The following is an 18,885-nucleotide window of genomic DNA, read 5'->3' on the forward strand; positions in this document are numbered from 1 at the left end:
TCACTCCCTACTTTGAGTCAGGAAGGTGAGTAGCCAATGTCCCCACCCCAGTTTGGTTCCATTTCCACCAAGTTCTCCAAATGAAGGCAGAGCCCCCAGACCCTGCCTTCTAGTCTGCCACCAGGCTCTATCAGAAAGGAGTGTGGCTCCTCCCTCCCTTTCTCTGGCCCGACCAGCAGGGCCCTCATCATCCTGCTTTCAGGCTGTGTTATATGCCCAGCTGGAAAGAGAGTGAAAAACTGGCCTTAAGAAAAATATGAGAAACAAAGTGAAATGACTTGGGGACAGCCGGTGTTTACATCTTCCTTCTCCTCTTCTGGAAATAGCCACTTAGTCTCTGGGCCAATTCTTTTTACCTTCAAGGAGCGGGGACAGGGCGTAGACCTGACCAATCCCAGTACCTCAGGCTTCTGGCTACAGACTGACCCAGTGAAGTCACTTTAGGACTTTGCTGGCATACTCACTGCTGAGAGTGCTGCTAAGATATAGGCCTGGAGCTGCCGGGAGCCCGTGTGTGAAAGTGAACCTTCTGAAGATCTTTGAATCCCAAAGCAAAGGGAAGTAGAAGCCAAAAGACTGATGAATTCCTTTAAAGCTCTGGATCCAGCCATGCCCAAAGTCATTAAAACCACTGAAATCTTTAGTTACACAGCCCAATAAATTCCCTTTTTAAATACAAGTAACAATATCACCTCCTGCCAAACAGTCCTTAATACACACCTTGGACAGAAACGGTGAGTCCTGGGGTCTGTTAGAATAACCAACAGTTTATTAAAAGCTTGCTGTGGGGCTCTGTGCCAACCCCATAGCTGGGAGGGGCTCCCATGTCTGCCCCCAGATCTGGGAGCAGCCCTTTCGAAGGTCCTTCCCTTGTTCCCCTGCCCTAGCTCTGATCTCAATTAAAAAAAAAAAAAAAAAAAAAGACAAGACGGCACAGGACGTCAGACAGCAACGGGGGGAATGGAGAGACCAGGCAACCTGACCCCAAACCCCATCCTGATCCTTCTTTCCTAGGAAGGCCTTTTCCTTCTGTTCTCCCCACCCCAGACCTGCTCTGCCACACCCCAGGTCTGGGGGGCCTGGCATCCCCAGTCCATGGCCCCATTACACGGGGTAGTATAGTTCTCTGAATATAATATATCTAGACCCACCCTTCCCCTCCCCCAGGGGACCAGATGAATATTTGACACGTACATCTCCCTCCTTTCCCAAGGCTGTGGTGGAGAGAGACCCTGGCACCATGGTGGGGAGGCAGGGGCTCCTGGTCAGCCTTGAGGCACCTATGCCCAAGCTGGCCCTGGGCCACTGGCCAGCCCAAGAAGCTCATGAGATGAGGCGGTTTGAGGGGAGCTGGAGCCAACATCCTGTCCCCCACCCTTGGGTGGGCCTCACTTACAGCCCTCCAGGATCAGACTCCACCCACCCCTGCCCCGGCCCCTGCCCCATTCATCTACTCATCCATCCTGCACTTCAGGAATAGAAGTGGGAGGAACCATTGAGGATGTGGGAAGCGACACTGGTGCTACGGCTCAGAGGCCCAGGCACTGCAGCGGCAGGTGGGCCCACATTGTCACTGCCACTGCCCCCTGAGGCTGCCCGCCGCAGGGGCTGAGGGCTGTTTCTTAGCAGCAGCAGGGCTCCACCACGGGGTGTTCCACTCTGTGTGGGGGGCCCCAGCCAGTTTGGGGGACCTGGAGGAGCCAGCAGAGAGGGCTGACGCCAGGCTGGTGGGGGCATGCCCGGTGGAGGAGGACCATGGCTCCAATGTGCCCCCGATCGGGGAACAGGACGGGAGGGCCAGGCAGGGGCAGGGGGTGGAGCGGGATAGCCCTGGGCAGCAGCCTCGGCTGGGATGCCCCCCAGAGCCATACTGGAGAAGCCCAGCCTCATGCTCTCGGCATCGAAAGCCTCGATCTCACGGGCCTGCCGCTCGAGCAAACTCCGGATTCGCTCGGAGCGCCCTGTCTGCAAGGCCAGCAGCTCCTCTTCCACCTGGGACACCCAGAAGAGAGGTTAGCACGTCTGGGGGCGGGAAGTGGGGAGCCTGCCCTCCCCAATGCATCCTGGCGTCAAAGCCCCCTTACCCGCTGCTCCAGCAGTGCCCGCCTCAGAGCCACCCTCTGCTCCAGCTCCCGCAGCTCCCGCTCGTGCTGACTCTCTGTGCGGATCTTGATCTTGCTCTGGTAGGCATTGAGCAGCTCCAGCTCCTGTTGCAGCTGCTGCCGAAGGGCCTGGAATTCTGCCTCCTGGGTCTCATCAAGCCGCAGCTGGCAACGAAGAGAACGCATTTTAGGGGCCTCCTCCCCCACTCCCACACTCCTCCCCTGCCCCAGGTAGGCTGGGCCCTCAGGTTTCAAGCAGCAGCCAGTCTCAACATCCACCAGAATGAAAGGTCGCCGTACCCTGTGACACAGCAATTACACTTGCAGTAATCTAGGGCCCTGGTACACTCGCACAGGTGCTCGGAGGAGCTCCCCGAAGCATTGTAATAGCAAAATACTGGAAGCAACCTAAACGTCCACCAATAAGGGACGGGTTCAGGAAATGATGGTACATCCATACCATGGAAAATTCTACACTGTTTCAAAAATGAGACAGGTGTACTGACAGGGAAAGATGTCCCAAGAAATAGTAGGTGGAAAAAGAACAGTATGTACAATACAATTTCAGATTAAAATTGTACATAGTTTTCCAAATATGTATAGGGGAAAAAAATCTAAAATACAACTATTAACCGTTACCTCTGAGAGGTGAGACTGGGTGAGAGAATGGCAAGGACTAGGGGCACTTTGATGTTTTATGCTACGTGTAGTTTTTAATTGGCCCATTCCAGTGTTGTTGTGTGATCACTCTTAGAACAGCAATCTTCAAAATCCTCCAGAAGTCTGAGTAAATCAGCCCAAGGGCCACAGTCATTTTGATTTGCTCCCTGTTAACACATTAAACTAACTCAGGCCCAGGAAAAAATTATAGCCACTCTTTGCTTGGTGGTTCTTGGTAGTCAGGCTGGCTTTGACAAGACATTAAGAAAATACTTAAGAGAGACAATAAAACCATTGCGGAGAATACGGACAGTGGGAGGATCCAAATTTCTCCCAAGAACAAAAGCCCCGTCTTTGTCCACACTCCCCATTCCCACTGCCCATAACTAAGCCGGGCATACAGAAGCCAGTCCCCACCGTGTTCCCTCCCTGGACCCCAGGCCTCACCGCCTGTGAGCTGAGCATCTCGGAGATGGACTGGTCATACTGCTCGGCTAGGATGGCCAGCTTGCGGGTCTGTTCTTCCTTGAGCCGCTTAAGGAGGCTCTTGTGCTGAGCTTTGGGCGTGGTCTCCAGTAAGTGTGCCCGCAGGGCCTTGTACTGCCGAGTCTGGATCTTACACGTCTCCTGGAACTGCTTCTTGATCTGCAGCTCCTTAGACTATGCAGTGGACGGACCAAGGGGAGATGGGGGCAAGGGAGAGGAGGAGGAGGAACAACCGGGGAGAGGGGGAGAAGAGAGAGAGAGAGAAGAGGAGACAGAAGCAGAGACAGGGAGAGGGAGAGAAACAGAAAACATGTTAGACAGAGGGGGCGGGGGGAGCTGTATACAGACAGACATGGAGAGATGGGATCGTGTTGAGAGAGATCAGGAAGATTCTCAATGGGCAAGAGACATGAAGTAAACAAGACAGGTTCCAAAAGCAAGTTCAGAGTTGGGTAGAAAACTCACAAGAAACAGCAGGAGAGTTTACGGACAGGGAACTGAAAATCTTTAGGGTACTGAGTGTACACAAGAAGCTCTGACCATGCAAAGAGGGAGAAAATACAACCCAGAGACGGAAACCCAGGAGCAGATACAGAATGTGCACAAGAGTGAGAGAACCAAGTCACACAACACACCCATGGAAGAGAGCGACACAGCTAAGGAAAGACAGAGGAAGTCCCAGGTTCAGCACCTCAGGGTGGGAGGGAGGGAAGGAGGATAAGCTCCAAGCCGAGAAATGGAAAAGGAGTGCCCCATCTTGGGCCACACCAGGGAAAGGGCCAAAAGAGGTGGCCAGAAAGGGCCTGACAAGTTCAATGGGCCAGCAGCTGCTACCTGACCAGATCTTCACATTCCAGCCCCACCCCTTATGTACTCAGCTCCCACTCCAAGCCCACAACCAATCCCATTTCCATGGGCCCCCCAATCTGCCTGGCCCCCCAAACTCACCACCCCTTACTGTAGAGGGTTTGCGGTCTCATCCCCAAGCCCTCTAGGGTAAAGCCTAATGCCAGGAGAGAAATTCAGCTCCCAGACAAAAGGGAACCACACAGGGAATGGGTTGGGAGAAAAGGCAAGGAATGAGGACAAAAGGACCCGGAACCTAAGGACTCTCTGGAAAGAATCCACCAATGGGGGAACTATGGGACCAAGAAGTTCTTGGAAGCTCAACAGGGGCTCAGACCTCCGAGCTGGTGGTGGTCATGTTGCAACGAAGCTATGAAGGCAGAGAGGATGAGGCTGAGGAGTGAAAGGGGTTAAGGTAACGTAGATGGGGGTGAAGAGGTCATGGAACTGGGGGCCAAGGGTCCAGATTGGGGGCATACCCGGGAGGCTAGGCGGCAGGACAAAGCAGACAGAGGCAGCCTGGGCCAAAGGTACAGTTCCGCTCAGATATTTTATTTGTGTTTGTCTTTTTCTTTTTTTTTTTTTTTTGGTGGGGGAAAGGGGACAGGTTGGAAGGGAGACAGAAAAACAAAATCAAAGAGAGAAAAAAAAACATGACTTCCCACCCACCGCCACCCCTGGCCCCAGGCCTGAGTTGATGAGGGTGAGGATGAGCACACACACAGCGGGAGAACAGCAATAATTTAGGGTGGGGGAGGAGTGTCGGGAGACCACAAAGTGTAACTTCCGGACTCCATGGTGGAGGCTGCCTAAAGGTCCAAAGGACTGGGGTGAGGTGGGGAAGCATACTAAGGAAGGAGGGGTGAAAGGGAGGAGAGGATTGGGACTGGAGAAACCTCACTGAGTAGTGGGAGATAAAGTGCTCGATGCTCCAGATTCGGGCTGAGGAGGAGCTAGAGTTGGTTACCTCCAGGGAGGCAGGGCCCGGGACTGACGGGTTCGGGATCGCCGCCCAGTTAGAGTCCCAGGTGCTGGCTGGCGAGAAGCAGGTGGCCCTAGCCGGCGCTGACTGCGTGGCAGCAGCCGGGGGATACGGCTGGGCCTCTCGCCCCGGAGCAGGCCCCAGCTGGCCAGGGTGTGGATGGCCCAAGGAGGCAAGTGGGAGGCTAACCCCTGGCTGGCCCGTGCCAGGCGCCAGTTCCAGCCCTTGCACAGGGTCCAAAACCTCGCCAACAGGGCTAGTGGGTGTCGGGCAGCGCGGGGATTACCCCGCCGGGGCCCAGGGACAGGCAAACGGCTGCGGAAGCCATCCTTATTAGTTTTAGGGTAGAGTGCAAACAGGCCCCGGTCCCCCACAGCCCCACAGCCCTGTAGGGCACGAAAGGCCATGGGCGATAGGCGCAGCAGAGCCCTTAACCAGAGTCGAGAGATACCCCGGCGCATCCGGGGGCCCTGCTGCCGCACCCATTTGCCCCCAGCTGCAAGAGCTGCCAGAGGTAGAGCCAGACCTGGCCAGGCTAGGAGCCAGGACGCCCCAAGGCCCAGAGGGACACCCATAAGGCCACGGCGCCAACTCAGACCCAGGACGGCCCCCAGTGCGGTGCCCTGGGCCAGGAGTAGGAACAGACTGGGGGGCAGGTGCAGAGCTGTACAAAGAAGTAGGTAGGAGGCCCCCAGGCCCACCAGCCCCACCTCAAGGGCCAGCAGTGATGCCTGCAGGCCACCCCCGCCCTGCGCTGCCAGCAGTGGGAGTAGCAGCAGAAGTAGTAGGGGCAGGAGGCCAGAGGAGGACCCCACTGCAAAGGACAGGCCTGCCAGGAGACCATGGGACAAAAGTCCAGGGAGCTGGTTAGCAGGGCTGTGCCTCAGATGTGTTGGAGGGGGCTCAGGGGGGATGTCTGGTGAGGGACAGCCATCTCCAGGATCCCTCAGGGTCCTAACTGGAGCTCCCTCCTCCTCCTCTTCCTCCTCCTCGGGGACTGGGGTTAGTGCTGGGCCTGGGATCCAACCAAACTCAAATTCCTCATCCAGGAGGCTCCCGTCCTCCTTGCCCCATAACCTCCATTCCCCAGCCACCTCCTGGCCTGCAATGCTCCTCTCCTGGGGCACCAGAGATGGGACTCTAAGTTCTCCTATCTCCTCCTCAGGCAGACCCCAAACTTCCTCATCAACCAAACTCCTATGTTTTTGTGGGCCGGGACTAGAGATTCCTGATTCTTCCCCCAACATCCTCTGTTCCTCTGGCTCCAAGGTGGCCCCTTCCTTTCCCAGAATCCTTCTCTCTGGAACTGCTTCCTCCTCCTCTCCCCGAATTCTTTGGTTCAGTACTGCCTCCTGGCCAGATGAGCAGGGCTGCTCTTCTATAGGGGTGCCTGTGCTGGGTGGTCCCAGAGCCCCAGGAATGGGGAGCGGGAGGCCCGGGGGACGCTGGCCTGCACGTACTTTGAGGCTCTTGGGCTGCTGGCGAACCTGGGCCGCGTGCTTCTGCCGCAACTCTTGCTCACGCCGCTTGTTGTACTCCAGCTGGTTACCCAGCTCCGTCTGGTGCTGCAGGCGGGTGAGCTCCGCCCGTGTGCGCTGGACGGCCTGGAGCTGCCGTAGCTCCAGCTCCCGTGTGGCCTCATGCTGCCGCAGCAGCAGTGCACACTCCAAGTCCTTCTGGGTCTGCTTCTTGTTCAAATCCTAAGGCAGAAGGGAGGCAGGGCCCCAAGCCCAGTCAGGAAGCCTTGTTGGTGTCAAGAGAGCCCCAGGACTCTCTGGCAGAGGGAGCTGAGCACAGGGAGCTAAGGGATGTAAGGGAGCCAAGCTCCTGGCTGGTGTGGGAGCAGAAGCCTAGGGAGATCTAGCGAGGTCTGGCAGGCACGAGGAAAGAAGCCAAGCTGTAACATGGAAGAGGGCAGAGGGGACAGATGACCCTGAGTGAGGCAAATGAAGGGGCAGGTGCCTGTGCTGTGGGAGGGAATGGGGGATGGGGTGGCCCACCTCGCGCAGCAGGTCCTGGTCCAGGCTGTGACGCGCCAGAAGCATCTTGCGCTTATATTGGCGACACTGAAGCTCAAAGTACTGGCGCTGCCGCCGCAGCAGCCCTGCCTCCTCCTCCGCCTGGCACTGCTGGAGCTGCTCCTTCTGCCGCAGAAGCCACTCGGCCTTTTCCCGCTTGGGGGTGCTGGGGTTCTCCTGGAGCTCCTGGGCAAGATGGTGGGGAGGGCAGGGGGTCAGGGAGCCTTGCCCACCACAGGCCCCACCCACAGCTGCAGCCCGGTCCCACCTCTTTCAGCTGCTCCTTTCGTAGTTTGTACGTTCGCTTCTGAGCCTCCAGTAGGGCGGCCAGCTCCTTCTTCTGCTGCCCGAGGATGTGCTGCTGGAACTTACGCTCCTCGGCCTGGGCCGCTCGGGCCTCCTTCTCACCAATGGCCTGGTGCCGCCGGGACAGCTTTTCTGCCTCAGCCCCAAAGCCAGCACGCTGGGCCTCAAGCTCCCGCTGCAGCCTCGCGCTGTGCTCCTCCCGTTCACCCCGCAGCCTCGACTCCAGGGCCAGCAGCTGTTTCTGGTGCTGTCGTCGCATCCGCTTATAGCCGCTCAGCTGCTCCCGCAGCGCTGAGTCCTGCTCGTGCTCCTGGATCTGGCGGCTGACCTGGGGCAGGAGAGAGGATGAGAAGCGGGGCTCAGCCCTGCCCCATCTCATTAACACACAGAGCGTAACGATGGTTGTGTCTATTGGAGAACACGTGTTTCAGACTCATAGGTTTAATTCTTTTCTTTTTTTTTTTAATATTTTATTTATTTATTTGACAGAGAGATCACAAGTAGGCAGAGAGGCAGGCAGAGAGAGAGAGGGGGAAGCAGGCTTCTTGCTGAGCAGAGAGCCCGATGTGGGGCTTGATCCCAGGACCCTGAGATCATAACCCTGGCCGAAGGCAGAGACTTAACCCACTGAGCCACTCAGGTGCCCCACACAGGTTTAATTCTTATCTGGTGCTTTCCTCACACTCAGCCCCCTGGAGCCTGCTGCCTCCACAGGATGATGGGCACAGAGTCAAATTCACAGACCGGTGAGACCCACCCTGGGCCCAGCACAAAAGTGGCAACAATTCAAATTAATTCAAAATCAGAAATACCTGGGCTACACTCCCACTTACTAACTTACTAACCATGTGACTTCAAGCAAATGAACGACACTAAGCCTCAGTCTCCTCGCCAGCTAAATGGGGCAATGATATCCTTTTGTAGGAAGCTGTGGAGATCCAACTCTGATACAGATGAACTAGTGTCTAATAAAACGCTCTGATCTAACAAGTGTTGGCTTCCTTCCATTTCACCAAACACTGAAATGTAAGTAAGGAGTCGGTAAGGACTCCAGGTACGAAGTCCGTAGCCTAGGTACGGAGCTGGGAGCGGGGCCATGAGATGCTGGGAGTATCAAGAACACTGGGCCTGGATGTCCCCATCTGAGGTTTGGAGCTCAGGTCCCATTGTCAAGTAGGCATGACTCCAGCCAGTCCAGGTGGCCAAGTCCCTGGAAGTTACAGACCTCTCTGCACAGCACCAAAGCACTAAGCATCACAGGATCTGAAGGGCTATCCCAACACAACACTCAACCACAAGTGTTGGCCATAGAATGTATTAGACTGACCACTGGCCTCTAAGGTAATTGATGCTAGCGCCTGCAGCTAAGCAAAAATGTAATCTAATGGTGCATTGAAAAGTGTGGACGAAAACTACATTCTATGAAAAGTCTATCCATTCTTTCCTGTGAACGGAGAAAAACGTCACCATGACTTGATTTTAGGAGGATCAAGGTCCTGCTTAATTTGAAAATTTGAGAACCACCAAAGGTGTTTGGGCAAGTGCCTTGGAAAACAGCACGTCTGAGTCACGATTCTCTCATTTCTCCAATGGGCTTGTACCCTCTTCCTCCAAAGGAGCTGGAAGGATGAGATGCAGGCATGGGTGTGGGCCTGAGAGCCAATCAATAGTATGAGGCAGACACTGGCCACCACTCCTTGCCCTCCAGGGATGTAAAATCCAGCACACCTGTCATAATGCCATTTGGGAGCAACAACGCACAGGGATGTGAAGCACCTGGCTGGCCAGGAGCCTGGGAAGACACCCCAGGACATACTACTTAAGCCTAGCCACGAGGATGGAGTAAGAGTTTACTAAGCTTGGAATACCCACATTAGGTGATGTGACCAAAACAGTCTGTTGAGAGTCTGCTGAGAGTGGGGAAGGTTGAGGAGAGAAGGTGAGAGAAAACAACAGAAAGTGAGGGTGGAATCTGCACTTAATCCAGTGCCACAGCTGGAAAAATCATCTCTGGACTTAGAGTCCGGGGCATCCAGGCTGAGGGCGGATGGCCACGCTTACCAGGGAGGCAGTACGGATGGTGGCAAAGTGGTCCCGGTTGCGGCAGTAGGCCCGGCGGCGGGCAGAAGAGGTGGTAGAGGTGGGAGCCGGGGCTGCCGGCGGCTGGAGAGGGCTGGGGGTCATCTCTGGCTGGTATGGGTCATCATACAGGTTGTCAGAACCCTAGAGGAAAGGAAGGTAAAAAGGCTGTCTAAGGTTCAGAGGTTACTGGGGCCCAAAGGGAGTTCCCTGGAGACCCAGTGAGACTTAGCGAAGCAATCACACGGGAGGGAGAGCTGGGGACCGGCCGTGGCACCGTCAGGCTTACTGAGGGCGAGGTGCATACCGGCAGTCGGTGGATGATGGAACTGTGGGAGGTGACTGTGTGTTCTCCCTCCTGCATCATGGCCATCTCTCGGGCTTCGGGCCCTTCCTCTTCCTCCTCTTCCTCTTCTTCTTCCTCCTCCTCCTCCTCGTTGTCTGAAGCATCTGCTAGGCTGTTGACCGAACTGCTCTGGCTGGAGGCGCTGATGGACATGCTGGGCACCGAGTGGCTACTCTCTAGACTGGTCAGTGTCCCAGCCCGGTGCATGTAGGGCTCGGCCTCCTGCGGACAGGGCGCAGGCTGTTGGGCAGGGAAGGGGAAGGACAAGGGGAGAGTGTATAGAGGTAGCACAGGGAGACAGAGGGTAGGAAGAGGGAGAGGGAAAGTGAGCCAAGCGGCTGCCAGGAGGCGAGCACAACACAGTGGCATAGAAGGGTGGTACAGTAAGCTGGGTCACCTCCTCTTCCTCTGGGGCCTCAGCACCAGGGCCATTGGGTGCCTCTTGGAACAGTATCTTCTTCATCTTACGGTACTGCAGGTTGTCTAGCTCCCGCACAGCATCCTTAGTTCTCTGGATTAGGTCCATGATGACCGTGGGTGGCCGCTCCCGGAGCACAAAGCGGTGCTGAGGGGAGAGAATGCCGAGGCCTGCTGCCAAGCACCTGCCCCCCGACATCCCATGGGCTTTGGCGTTCCCTCTGCCCTGAGATACTTCCCTGGGACTCATGTCCACCATGAACCGATGCTAGCCTTGTCCTAACCCCTGCTCCTGCATGAATTTTCACCACCCAGTTACTACGCCCGGGGCAGGCTCCTGTTCTTCCAGGCACGGCTAACAGACAACAGTCAGGAGATCTGGACTGCAGTCCAGGTCCTCTGTCAAAGTGCTGTGTGCCCCTGGATGCATCATGACGCCTCTACGGACCTCATAAGGTATCCCACAATTATAAAGCAAAGAGGCCAAACTGGACTGTCTTCATCAGTTCCCAACTAGGATTCCTTAGGCCTCCATGAATCTGTGAAGGGAATAGGGGCCCCTCTACTTTTGGTAACTCAAAACACACCTAAGGGAAATCATACATTTACCCAAGACAAGGCTACACAGGCTTTTGGCTTGAATTACATCAGATCAGTGTGGCAACCCTGGTTATCGTACGCAGACCAGAAGCTCTGGCTGGCAATTACATACATCTTTGATTAATAAAAGATGGGAAAACAAATTATTGCTTAATAAGTAAAGGCAGTCTTCTAGACAAAATCTTGCAAAACACCGAGTCCATTGGGCACTGGGAATGTGGGTGGGGATTCATAGGTGAAGTGGCTGGTGGAGGAAGAACTGGGAATCACTAATGTCACTGAGGGTTTCCTCAAGTGATTCTAACAAGCCACAGTTCTAGGAGAATGCTAGGGCAGTGAGCCCTCACCTTCAAAAGAACCTCTGAGGTTGGTCTGTCTTGAGGGATCTTCTGAAGACAGGAGTCAACAAAATTCCGGAAGTACTCAGACCTAAATGTCATGGGAGGATAAGGGAGAGGTGGGAAGGGCATGAGCCACGAAGCCTTACCCTATGGAAGGTCTAACCCCTGGGCCCAGGAATCCCAGTCCTTACCAGTGTCCTGACTGGAGCACGGGGGACTCATTCTGTGCAATGTGGTATAAGGCACTCATCGCATTCATGTTGAACAGCGGTGGTTTCCGTTCCGCTATAGAAAAAGGTCAACAGGGAGAAGGTGAGAGGTGGCAGGTAGACAGAGGAGGCTAGAATGGAAATCAAAAGATTTGGGTCCACACCTCAGCTCCCTGACTTCCTTGCTGACCAATTCTCATAATCTCAATTAATTCCCTCTGTAAAATTTAATACTGATCCTTTCCCCTGCACACAGTGGAGGAGGGATCAAAGAAAACAACATGTGCATAAGCACCGAAGGAGACAGAATAAAAGTGTTATCAGCCCAACTAACATTTATTAGGTTCCAAATAAGAGCAAAAAACTTCCTAAGTGTTATGGTGAAGTTAAGGAAAAACAAGACATGGGCCCTATCCTCAAGGAACTTCCAGTCTAACAGGGAAGGAGACAGAAAGACGGCTGGGAAGTGGGGTGTGCATGGCGGGCCCTCAAACTGGTACATAGGCAGGGGATCAAGGGCAGGTCTTTTGGAAAAAGGGATACTGGAGCTTGGCCTCAGCTGAGAAGTTACAAGCCAGGAGCTCCTTGTGGGCCAGACAACGGTTTTGTGGTGTTTATGTTTTTTGGCCTGGACACTGTTTGTGTTTTTTTAAAGATTTTATTTAATTTATTTGACAGAGGGAGAAAGAGACAGCGAGAGAGGGAACACAAGCAGGAGGAGTGGGAGAGAGAGAAGCAGGCCTCCCGCAGGGCAGGGAGCCCGATGCGCGGCTCAATCCCAGAACCCTGGGATCATGACCCGAGTTGAACGCAGACACTTAATGACTGAGCCACCCAGGAGCCCCTAAACAGTGATTTTTTTTTTTTTAAGATTTTATTTATTTATTTGACAGAGAGAGATCACAAGTAGGCAGAGAGACAGGCAGAGAGAGAGAGAGAGAGGAGGAAGCAGGCTCCCTGTTGAGCAGAGAGCCCAATGCGGGGCTCGATCCCAGCACCCTGAGATCACGACCCGAGCTGAAGGCAGAGGCTTAACCCACTGAGCCACCCAGGCACCCTAAACAGTGATTTTTTTTTTTTTTTTAAGATTTTATTGATTTATTCAACACAGAGAGAGAGAGATCACAAGTAGGCAGAGAAGCAGGCAGAGGCTTAACCCACTGAGCCACCCAGGTGCCCCTAAACAGTGATTTTTGAATAAAATTCCAACCTAACAATTTAATAACCATCATCATCATCACCACCATCATCTAAATTTCAAGTTTCCCCTAAAGAATTAGATCTGATGAAAAGGAGCTGACATTCCTGCACAATGATGGGCTAGAGCTACACAATAGCAATCTCCAGTTTGCCAGAGCCTTCTCCACATTGCTTCTCTGATACAGACTATCAGCTGTCATTTATAATCAGGACTGATTGTTTCTTTGGTAGTAGAGAAATAGTTCTCTGCATTCATGTCTCTACCAAAAACTAGAAATATAAAGGACAGCTCTCAATTTTTCTCATACCTGGCCTGTTTCACATATTTGCATCACCTGTCCGGCTGTGGCCTTAAATGGCAAATGCAGACATGTGGAGATGGAGAACAAGAATATGTCCAAATCTCAGCCTTTGGGGAGAAGACACAATATAAACCAAGGCAAGAAAGTAGAAAAGCTCACGGCACGCTCAGGAGGAGAGAGCCAACCTTCAGGCAGTGGAACCTTCAGCTTGGTGGAAGGAAGGGTGGGGATGGCGTCAGTCTTGAAGGCAATGGGGAGCATTAAGGGCTTACGGAGGGGAGCGAGGCAGCAGCACCCAGCTAGGGCGGATCTCTCCGTAAGAGAGACTGGAGGGAAGAAGAGATTATAGGTAGGAAATCTCACCACAGGAAGTCACTGATAAGAGGACCTAATGGCATTTCTTTCTGTGGCAACTAGCTGTGCCTGGCACCACGTTGAAGGCTTTACGAACACTACCGCGCAAATAGTTGAGTAGTGTAAGCTGGACAGGGCTTCAAGGCCTCATGAACTCACTTGAGCCTAACCTCTGGCCTTATCACTCACTGCTTTTTACATGGCATTACTTGCAATATTCCAAACAACTGAAGCTAGTCTCAGCTCCCCATGTCTGCTCTTACCTGTCTGGAATGCTGTTCCCTACAGTCTTCACACAGCTACTATTTGTCTTACGGTTCTGCCTAGACATCTCCAATACGAGGAGACCTTCCCTCAGCCCCTGAACTAGGTCGAGTCCCTTGTTTTATGGTTGTACTGTTCATGTAACTTCTCCTTTCAGCTTCTATCACACTGAGCGAAAACATGCCTGTTTCCCCAACTAGAAGGTAAGTTCCATGAGGGCAAGAACCTCATTCACTGCTATACCCCCAGAACCTGCTGCCATAGCATGGCACACAGTGGGCATTCAAAAAATATATAGGGGTGCCTGGGTGGTTCAGTTGGTTAAGCGTCTGCCTTTGGCTCAGGTCATGATCCCAGGGTCCTGGGATAGAGCCCTGCATCGGGCTCTCTGCTCAGTGGGGAGCCTGCTTCTCCCTCTTCCTCTGCCTGCCGTTCCCCCCCTTGCTTGTGTTCTCTTTCTGTGGGATAAATTAAAACTTTAAAAAAAAAAAAAAAGAAAGAAAGAAAGAAAAGAAGACAGAGAACTAGAGTAGTGGACAGGAAGTGAAGAATGCTTCGAAATCTTGAGGTCTAAGAGCTGTTAGGATTTGACAGTTGACTGACTTGGGGACCAAGGGTAGAGTCAAAATGGACAGGAGTTTGAAAGCCCGAGGATGAGATGGTATGGGGATGGTAAGAGAAAGAGAAAGGAGTGGAGAGGAAAAAAGGACGAGGGAACAGAGGATGCATCCTTACCCAGCTCGATGCAGGTTATCCCCAAGGACCAGACATCCACCTTGCCATCATACTGCCCCTCATCCATTGCCAGGATCACCTCCGGAGCCATCCTGGGAGAAAGGTCAGAAGAAAGAGGCTGAACAGTCACCCAGACTCTGCCAACTCCTGATCGCAACATCCTGGGGACTCTCTCCACTCACCACTACTCCCACTCACCAGTATGGGGTGCCCACAAAGGAGTTGGCGGGTGCCATGATAGATGCAGAGCCAAAGTCCCCCAGCTTCACCAAGCCTGGCTCTGATAGCAAGATGTTTCCAGCCTTCACATCCCTGCCAGAGACAAAGCACAGGGATAAAGGCATGCATCTCAGGAAGGCCGGGCAGGGCTTCAGCACCAAGTTTCTACGAAGGCCACAGCCCAGCCGAAGGAGGGGTGTAGACTGCACCCCCTCACAGCCACTGTCGCTGCAGCTCGTACCTATGGATCATGTTGTGGGAGTGCAGGTAAGCCAGGCCCTGAAGGGCCCCGTGCGTCACAGCTGCAATCTCCACCTCCTGAAGGGGCTTCTTGTGCACTGCGGAGTGAGGGAAAAACATCAAACTGAAGGGAGCCCAAGGGTGGGGATGGAACTAGCTCCCCTGATCCCTTCCCCTACAGCTTCTTTGCTCTTCTCCCTTCTCCCACTTGTTGGCCAGAGCCACTTACCTTCTAGAAGGTCAGAAGCTGAGCCCAGGCAATACTCCATCACCAGCTAAGAAAGGATAAAGGGTCAGAGATAAGCATATCCAGCCACCCCTGCCCCATCTCCCCTGGGCAGAGATCCAGAGTGTCTCTGCCTATCCTCCACTCAGTCACTGCACCCGGGGTTAAAAACAGAGAGGAAGGACAACTGAGAAAATAACATTGTTGTAGGAGAGTCCCTAGAGCCAGGGCCTCCTCTAGAAACAGCCCAAGATGCCACCACTCCCAACTGAATCTCTTCAAAGCCCCATTCTATCTCCATTTCCTCCAGCCCATGTGCCCCTTTCCAACTACTAACAGTTTACATCCATCTTTAAACCAGCCTCTCCTTCTGGACAAACACCGCTATTCATGGGTTTGTCTGAGGACTAAAGAAGTTGGGGGAGACTTCCTCCTCTCCAAGGTCCCTATAACGGCACCTGGAACAGGGCCCACCTAAGAGACTGGACCAGGACAAGGATGGGGGCAAAGATCAGGCCAGAGTCGGGGGCTAGCTCACCCAAGCTGTGTGCTCTCTCAGGTAACAGCCCCGGTACTGAATGGTATTGGGGTGCCGGAGCTTCTGCAGGAACCGCACCTCCTTGATGATATCCTGCCACTTCTGAGAGGAGGTCAGGGGAGGAGAGGCTTACTCAGCCTAAACATTGAGACTGGGGTCCCCTGCCCTGCCCCCCACCAATCTCTTCAAACCTAACCCACCTCATTTGACTGCTTCCCACTGTAGGACATCTTCTTGATGGCCACCACCTCACTATTCCGGACATCTCGGGCCTGTAAGACCAGATCAGAAGGTGGTGAAGGCCCCTGGTGAGAACTGGGCAGCGGGAAGTCTTGTTGGCCCAACAGGAGAGGGCAGGAGAGGCTGGTGTGGTACAGCAGTGTAGAGGGCTGTGGACCCACGGCAGGAAGAATGCAGTGCCTGTCCCTACCCCATTTTCCTAAGCCCCAACTCACAAAGTACACAGCTCCAAAACTGCCATGGCCAATTTCCCGGAGATCAGAGAAGAGCTTTTCAGGGTCATCCTTGAAGAAGAGCTCAGCCACATCGGGGTCCTTCAGGCTCCCGGCCCGGCCCCCAGCTGGCATGATGGCCCCTGGGGGCCCTGAGAGAGGGGCCTGACCTGGAGAATGAAGAGCAGACCCTTAGAGCAAAGATGGGACACTAAGAAAGAGAAAGGAAGGGGCCTCTCAAGTTTCTGCCTTCTCCTCCACTAGTTCCCTGATGAGGGGGAGGCACGGCAGAGGAAGGGCAAGGGGGAGATTAGGAACATCAAAGCTCCAAAAAAATGAAGTTGCCCTGGCAACCAGAGCACGGGGGCCGGGTCCCTGGAGTCCCTAAAACTGCTAGGAAGACTGAGAGCAAAGCATCCTCACCACTCCCAGCCCTCAATAGGATCCATTTCGCTACAACCCTTACTTCTCCCCTTCAAGAATAAAAGATCCCACCTCCCAGCCAGAACCCCAGATTCCCAAGTGTCCTGTCCCACAACTCCCATACCCCAAATATTTCCAGGCACCTTCCTGTTCCCCTTGGCGTCGAGGCCCCCTCCTCCCTCAACCTCTCACACCCTGGAAGAGAGCAGGAAACAGCCAGGCCGGAGGCAGTGGAAATCCGGCCATTGTTAGAAGTGGGTACTGGCCCACAAGGACCAGAGGACTTGCTCTCAAAAAGGGTTAGGGACACTGTGGTAGGAAGGAGATGTAGAACGAGGACAGGGATAGCAATGACAGCTGGCTTTTAGGGCCTGTGACCTGGGCCGCCTTACTTGTCCAGTCCAATCACATGTGCTTCATGAAAAGGTACAGAACATTTGTAGTGTACAAGTAACATTGCCTAAGCATGTAACAGGAAGCACCTTACATGAATCTCTCTCATTCAATCCTTACCGCAATTTTATGAGAATTTACTATTACCCCTATCTTGCAGATGAGGAAATAAGCTCAGAAAAGGTTAAGTCTTGCCCAAAGCTGGTCCTCTACTGCTATGCAGGAAATAAGCAGAGCAAGATGGTGATCGCCATTTCACAGACTATGTGACTGAGGCACAGAAAGGAAGCAGGATTTCTCCAAGGTCAGAGAACAGGACCTTCTCTCCAGTCAGGCCAGTGTGCTTACTACTGTCTTAGCAACTCACCTCAAGCTCATTCCCATCCCGCAGGAAGCCTCCCTTGACCACTCTAGCCTTTAGGGAGAGCTCCTAGAGCACACCCCAACACCCACAGAAAGCTCCTGCAGTAGGAAGAAGCCGAGGACCCCGCCCCTTTCCCCCAGGGAATTCCAGGCCAGGCTCCCGGCTAAGCACTTGTTGGAATTTAGGCACAAAAAGAGCCTTCAGCAGAGTTGGCCTCCCAGGGCAGAGTTCTAGCTCCGTTAAAGCACCTAACAATTTAGCGTGTAATTATATTCTGTCGTGCATTGTTTCCTGTTGTGTTGTTAATTTTGTCTCCTTAGCCCAACTGGAAGCTGGAGGGCAAGAAGTAAGCCTGACTCTTCAGTGGGCCCCCAGGGTGCAGAGGGCTCAGAATAGCCTAGGAGATTGATTGACTGCCTTCAGCCAAGCCCTCAGCAGCTCCCAAGCTGCTCCAAACAGGCCCCTTTCTCCATTCTCCTGCCAGCAACACTGCTAAGCACCTCTCACCCCCACCGCACACCCACACACAAAGGCAGGTGCTCACAACTTGCCAAAGGAATCTTCTTGACCTCTTTACCAGCACCCAGCCCAGAATGCCAACCCAGGACCCCAAGCCACATATAAGGGATGCCAACAAAACATCACACTGGGCCTCTTCCTCAAATAATGAACATTTGTGTGATTACCAATGTCTGTGCTAACTCACAGGCACCTTCTAAAACAATGTTATCACCATTCTGCAGATGAGGAAACCCAAGTCTGTCTGTCCCTAAGCTACACTACCAGTACATCTCACCAGCAACATGTAACAACAGGGTTTTGAGTAGGCTCCTTATACTTGGGTCTTCTCTTTGATAAAATGGATTACAGCATAGGGCTGTTGTGAGATTTTTAATGAGATCTCAAACCTAGAAACACTATGCAGACACTTGGCATATGGATTTCTCCTTCCCTGCCTCCAGGGTCACCACAAGGATTTAATACTTTGGGGACCATCCTACCCCAGCAGCTTGGCTTTAACTGTGAAGAGACACCACTATGGCTATCATTTGTCAAAAGAGAGAGCCCTCTCAGGAACCCAGGCCAACGAATGGAATCAGGGTAAAGATGAAGGTCACAGTAGAGAGAAAAATCCACGAGACAGAAGACAGGAGTCAGAGCCTACCATCAGAAAAAGCTTCCGAGTATAACCCTCCCCAAAAGGAAGCTCTTCTCCCCCTCATTCTTAAATCTCACCCCAACTCATTCTCCTCTGGATCCCTGGCCAAGAAGAGATGCCAAGAGACAGGTATGGAGCGGGGGCAAAACTTGATCAAGAATCTGGGTTTCAATCCTAATTCTGCCACGGTGTGACCTTGGGCAACCTCTGTGGGCCTCAATATTCTCAACTGCAAAATGGGAAGACAGCAATAAAAGAGGCCCCACAGGGTGAATGGAGGAGGAGGTGTCACATGAGAGAACAGATGTAAAGCACTTTCTAAATGACAGATCGCTTGACAAATGTATGAGATTACACCATCAGCAAGAGGTTGGAAGGTAACGATATAGCTAGGAAAAAATATTGCCAGGCAGTCCTCAACACAAATGCACACACACACACTTCCTTGAAAGGACAATCCAAACAGACCATGCCTAAAAAACAGATAAGTGGACCCACCATGGAGATCAAAGGCAGGGGAATCCAGAGAAAGGGGTATAATCAGAGAACAGGTAGCTGTAAGGGGCAAAGTGAACATAGAAGACCAGAAGAGTGCAAACCCATCTGATTAGCTCAAGCACCCTA

General features: G+C 53.2%; 2 protein-coding genes across 4 annotated transcripts in view; both read right to left on the reverse strand.

Moving 5' to 3' along the window:
• Positions 1-747: 747 nt before the first annotated feature.
• Positions 748-16,062, reverse strand: TAOK2 (TAO kinase 2). 3 transcript variants are annotated; one of them, XM_047712919.1, is made up of 18 exons: positions 15,926-16,062; positions 15,671-15,742; positions 15,471-15,572; positions 14,936-14,981; positions 14,708-14,804; positions 14,446-14,559; positions 14,248-14,339; positions 11,375-11,468; positions 11,190-11,271; positions 10,223-10,390; positions 9,787-10,047; positions 9,462-9,623; positions 7,363-7,728; positions 7,077-7,280; positions 6,537-6,776; positions 3,210-3,422; positions 2,085-2,267; positions 748-1,992 (listed from the first exon to the last, which is right to left on the reverse strand). In XM_047712919.1, exons 1-18 carry the CDS (start codon positions 16,055-16,057, stop codon positions 1,471-1,473), a joined length of 3,150 nt encoding a protein of 1,049 aa, XP_047568875.1. In that variant the 5' UTR covers positions 16,058-16,062; the 3' UTR covers positions 748-1,470. The 3 variants fall into 3 exon arrangements, with proteins under 3 accessions (XP_047568875.1, XP_047568874.1, XP_047568873.1); XM_047712918.1 differs by having other exon boundaries at positions 9,787-10,065; XM_047712917.1 differs by lacking the exons at positions 748-1,992; positions 2,085-2,267; positions 3,210-3,422 and having other exon boundaries at positions 4,677-6,776.
• The window catches only part of TMEM219 (transmembrane protein 219), a 47,326-nt gene continuing 44,401 nt past the window's right edge, over positions 15,961-18,885 (reverse strand). The window contains exon 5 of the mRNA XM_047712927.1: positions 15,961-16,092. The gene's annotated coding sequence lies outside the window, so the exon portion shown is untranslated. The remainder of the gene's footprint in view (positions 16,093-18,885) is intronic.

This window comes from Lutra lutra, chromosome 18 (assembly GCF_902655055.1).
Source record: "Lutra lutra chromosome 18, mLutLut1.2, whole genome shotgun sequence".
Classification (NCBI taxonomy): domain Eukaryota; kingdom Metazoa; phylum Chordata; class Mammalia; order Carnivora; family Mustelidae; genus Lutra; species Lutra lutra.